This window comes from Notothenia rossii, assembly GCF_949606895.1.
Source record: "Notothenia rossii genome assembly, contig: scaffold_251, whole genome shotgun sequence".
In the NCBI taxonomy this organism is placed as follows: Eukaryota; Metazoa; Chordata; class Actinopteri; order Perciformes; family Nototheniidae; genus Notothenia; species Notothenia rossii.
This window is the reverse complement of record NW_027639590.1, coordinates 10,001-15,000: the sequence shown is the minus strand read 5'-3', so window position 1 is coordinate 15,000 and position 5,000 is coordinate 10,001. Positions and strand designations below refer to the sequence as shown.

At 44.6% G+C, this 5,000-nt stretch overlaps 1 protein-coding gene across 1 annotated transcript in view; it reads left to right on the top strand.

The window, feature by feature from the left end:
- The window catches only part of LOC307027619 (nuclear factor NF-kappa-B p105 subunit-like), a 40,193-nt gene that overhangs the window by 28,302 nt on the left and 6,891 nt on the right, over positions 1-5,000 (top strand). Inside the window, exons 9-10 of the mRNA XM_079695903.1 lie at positions 1,178-1,282; positions 3,736-3,827. Of these exons, the coding sequence (XP_079552029.1) occupies positions 1,178-1,282; positions 3,736-3,827 (197 nt within the window). The remainder of the gene's footprint in view (positions 1-1,177; positions 1,283-3,735; positions 3,828-5,000) is intronic.

Sequence of the window (5,000 nt, the reverse complement as noted above, 5' to 3'; positions counted from 1 at the left end):
TATCAGTATGTAGTGTCTCTACTTTAAAGAGTCCCCTCCTGCTGATGTTCAGGTGTGTATCAGTATGTAGTGTCTCTACTTTAAAGAGTCCTCTCCTGCTGATGTTCAGGTGTATATCAGTATGTAGTGTCTCTACTTTAAAGAGTCCTCTCCTGCTGATGTTCAGGTGTATATCAGTATGTAGTGTCTCTACTTTAAAGAGTCCCCTCCTGCTGATGTTCAGGTGTGTATCAGTATGTAGTGTCTCTACTTTAAAGAGTCCTCTCCTGCTGATGTTCAGGTGTATATCAGTATGTAGTGTCTCTACTTTAAAGAGTCCTCTCCTGCTGATGTTCAGGTGTATATCAGTATGTAGTGTCTCTACTTTAAAGAGTCCTCTCCTGCTGATGTTCAGGTGTATATCAGTATGTAGTGTCTCTACTTTAAAGAGTCCTCTCCTGCTGATGTTCAGGTGTATATCAGTATGTAGTGTCTCTACTTTAAAGAGTCCTCTCCTGCTGATGTTCAGGTGTATATCAGTATGTAGTGTCTCTACTTTAAAGAGTCCTCTCCTGCTGATGTTCAGGTGTATATCAGTATATAGTGTCTCTACTTTAAAGAGTCCTCTCCTGCTGATGTTCAGGTGTATATCAGTATATAGTGTCTCTACTTTAAAGAGTCCTCTCCTGCTGATGTTCAGGTGTATATCAGTATGTAGTGTCTCTACTTTAAAGAGTCCTCTCCTGCTGATGTTCAGGTGTATATCAGTATATAGTGTCTCTACTTTAAAGAGTCCTCTCCTGCTGATTTCCAGGTGTATATCAGTATGTAGTGTCTCTACTTTAAAGAGTCCTCTCCTGCTGATGTTCAGGTGTATATCAGTATGTAGTGTCTCTACTTTAAAGAGCCCTCTCCTGCTGATGTTCAGGTGTATATCAGTATGTAGTGTCTCTACTTTAAAGAGTCCTCTCCTGCTGATGTTCAGGTGTATATCAGTATGTAGTGTCTCTACTTTAAAGAGTCCTCTCCTGCTGATGTTCAGGTGTATATCAGTATGTAGTGTCTCTACTTTAAAGAGTCCTCTCCTGCTGATGTTCAGGTGTATATCAGTATGTAGTGTCTCTACTTTAAAGAGTCCTCTCCTGCTGATGTTCAGGTGTATGTATTGATGGTGTTTGTTTGTCTGTTTTTCCCTCAGAAGCCCCGAACGCCTCTAATCTGAAGATTGTTCGGATGGATCGAACGGCCGGCTGTGTGAGCGGAGGAGAGGAGGTTTACCTGCTCTGTGACAAGGTGCAGAAAGGTGAGAAACACGTTAAAACATAGTGAATAAAATATATAATATGAAGTGTTTGTGAAAATCCTGAATGTCCTCTTCCAACATGAGAGTAACATGATAACAAAGGTATCTCAACTGTAGCTGTGAACATGACAGGATGTGTGATTACCTAGAAGAGCATCAGGACTGTTTGAGGCATATGATAGCTATGTGATTAACATGATGATTCAGCCTCTATGGAGAGAGACATATGACAAGCATGCTCATTTCTGACGTGGAGCTAATCTGAAGTAAACATTGAATACTGCTTTCTATTCCTCCATCTTGTGACTGTGGAACTCCCTCTCTTGGATATCAGCATGTGAAGGACACTGTTCAGGAACTAGTTGATGCTCTGTATGTGATGACTACTTCCATTCTGGAGAGGATCACAGATACATGGATCCTGAGGTTAAAGCTCAAGCCGGGGATGAATCATATTTTTCTAACAGTTAGCATGAAACCACAAACACAGGTTTGACTCATCATGAAGATTCCCCCTCTCGTAGTGTCTGTAAAGTGATTCAATGAAAACAATTAATGAATTTCCATTTTCACTCTTCCTCAGTTCGTTACCAGTTTCTCTAATGTAACAAAGTGCAGGAAATGTAAATAAGTCAGGTGATATCGCCCCCTGCTGGAGGCTTTAATAACACCTCTGCACTCTGTTTGAATGAGGATTAAGTGATTTTTATCAGTGATGTTTCCTGAAACACTATAGCAGGCCTATTCAACTGGCGGCCCGCGGGCCGGATGCGGCCCAGAACCAACTCCCGAGTGGCCCAGCCTCCCGTAGCCAAATTCCTACACTAGTACAGACCATGAACGCAACACTCCGCGTTGCATAGAAACCACTAAACCACAACGCAGCACGTTTTGTGAAAGTGCATCTAGTGGTGCTAGTAACGGTGGTCCTATGATAGCAACTCTAAAACATCTCTCTCTCAACTCTGAAGCGTAAACAGAGACAAAACGGTCATTGATCTTGTGAAGCAGATCCAAGTCAAGCTGGACCTTTTCGCTACCGACTTGAGTACGGATCGGATGCTGCATTTTCCGACGCTCCCCAAACACATCACATCTCCGGCACAAATCACGGATGTGATGACAGATTTCATTGCGAGGTTGAAAGAGAACTTTGCCGGTCGATTGGATGGACTTGCTCTGCCCACAGAGGTGATGATGGGCTTTGCCAGAGACCCCTTCACTGTTGCAATAGAGGGGGACGTATCAACCTGAGCAAAGGAAGTGGTCCCCTGCATCGACAAGGGGAAATATACACTGGAACTTATTGACATGCAGCGCACTAACGGGCCGGCGAAGTTTTGGAGTGATGTCAAAAAACAGCAGTTCCCTAACGTTCAGAAAGTAGCGATCTGTGTGCTCAGTATGTTTGGATCAACATACATGTGAATCAAGCTTTTCACACATGAACTCAATCAAAAGTAGCACTCGCTGCTCCCTGACTGACAGCACTCTTCAACAATGTCTTAGGATTGCATTGACATCCTATGAGCCAAAAATCACTGCTCTTGTTCAAAACAAAAAATGTCCCTTCTCCCATTGAGAAAGTCAGCGATGACAAATCACAAATGAGGTGATAGTAAGCACCTAGTTCACTATAGTAGACGTGTAGTGTAGTATTCATTCATATAGTTACCCGTATCCCTTGTTATGGGTTTGTGCACTGAAGGGTTTGACAGTTCTTTCTGTATTCATTTAAATGCACTTTATAATGTGTCTGGGTCAAATGTGACCAAAACGTATGATTTTTTTGTTATTACTTGAAAAGTGAAAAAATAGTATTGCTCCAGTACTACCTCTTTGTGTTGCATTGGAGCTCTTTAGCTGTTTGTTTTGGATGTGAGGACATTTATTAACACTGCTATTATTGTATTCAGTAAATGCACTTTGTGATGTGCTTGGTTAAAAAAAAAATAACCTGAATATTTGACTTCTAAAGCAAACAAATGTAATGCTACGACTGTGCACTTTTTTTTCAGATTCTGTTAAATTAATGCTAATTAGTTGTGTTTTTATGCACTTTTTGACGTACCTTTGTGAGATGAACAATGAATAAAAATTGCATGTTTTTCATCGCAGTAATATGTGTTGGTTTAAAATGTGTCACTACCCGCTTTTTACAGGCCGCTGAATGTCTGGCCCAGCTGAATTTTGTAGTTATAAAATCTGGCCCAACTGAATGTGTAGTTGAATAGCCCTGCACTACAGCCTAAATTAGCAACAACAAATAGTACATTTTGCTCAGATCTATCGACATATCTCCCCCAAAACATCCCTGGAGTGCTGTTGTTGTTCATTCCAAAGAAAGCCACAGTGTCAATATGCAAATAAACATTTCAAAGGTTATAACATGGGAAAAAAATGAATATTTGTTAGTGATAATAATACATTGTTTGTGTGTGTGTGTTTCCTAGATGATATCCAGGTGAGGTTCTATGAAGAGGACGACTCGGGGTTAATCTGGGAGGCTCTGGGAGATTTTTCCCCGACAGACGTGCACAGACAGGTCGGTATTTCGGTTTATATTTAATTAAACAAATAAAATACTACAGGATAGAATAGTGGAGTGATAATAGCAGTTCAATCCGGAGAGACGGTGTTGATGGAAGAATACATATTTATTGCCAGGAATACACAAATGAATGTAATGGAGTTTTGGCGATTAGGCCCCGTTATGCAGGAGTATCATTCGGGAGGGGAGAACCGATCCGATGAAACCCCCAGGGTCTAGACCCTGGTGGGGTTGAATGGATAGTTGGGGTCGGTCTGAAGGGGAGGGGCTTAGCTTGACCCTGGTGGTGGTGAATGGATGGTCAGGGTCGGTCTGAAGGGGAGGGGCTTATCTTGACCCTGGTGGTGGTGAATGGATGGTCAGGGTCGGTCTGAAGGGGAGGGGCTTATCTTGACCCTGGTGGTGGTGAATGGATGGTTGGGGTCGGTCTGAAGGGGAGTGGCTTAGCTTGACCCTGGTGGTGGTGATGAATGGATAGTTGGGGGCGGTCTGAAGGGGAGGGGCTTAGCATGACCCTGGTGGTGGTGATGAATGGATGGTTGGGGTCGGTCTGAAGGGGAGGGGCTTAGCTTGACCCTGGTGGTGGTGATGAATGGATAGTTGGGGGCGGTCTGAAGGGGATGGGCTTAGCATGACCCTGGTGGTGGTGACTGGATGGTTGGGGTCGGTCTGAAGGGGAGGGGCTTAGCTTGACCCTGGTGGCGGTGAATGGATGGTCAGGGTTGGTCTGAAGGGGAGGGGCTTATCTTGACCCTGGTGGTGGTGAATGGATGGTTGGGGTCGGTCTGAAGGGGAGTGGCTTAGCTTGACCCTGGTGGTGGTGGTGAATGGATGGTTGGGGTCGGTCTGAAGGGGAGGGGCTTAGCTTGACCCTGGTGGTGGTGAATGGATGGTTGGGGTCAGTCTGAAGAGGAGGGGCTTAGCTTGACCCTGGTGGTGGTGAATGGATAGTTGGGGTCGGTCTGAAGGGGAGGGGCTTAGTTGACCCTGGTGGTGGTGAATGGATAGTTGGGGGCGGTCTGAAGGGGAGTGGCTTAGCTTGACCCTGGTGGTGGTGAATGGATGGTTGGGGTCGGTCTGAAGGGGAGTGGCTTAGCTTGACCCTGGTGGTGGTGAATGGATGGTTGGGGTCGGTCTGAAGGGGAGGGGCTTAGCTTGACCCTGGTG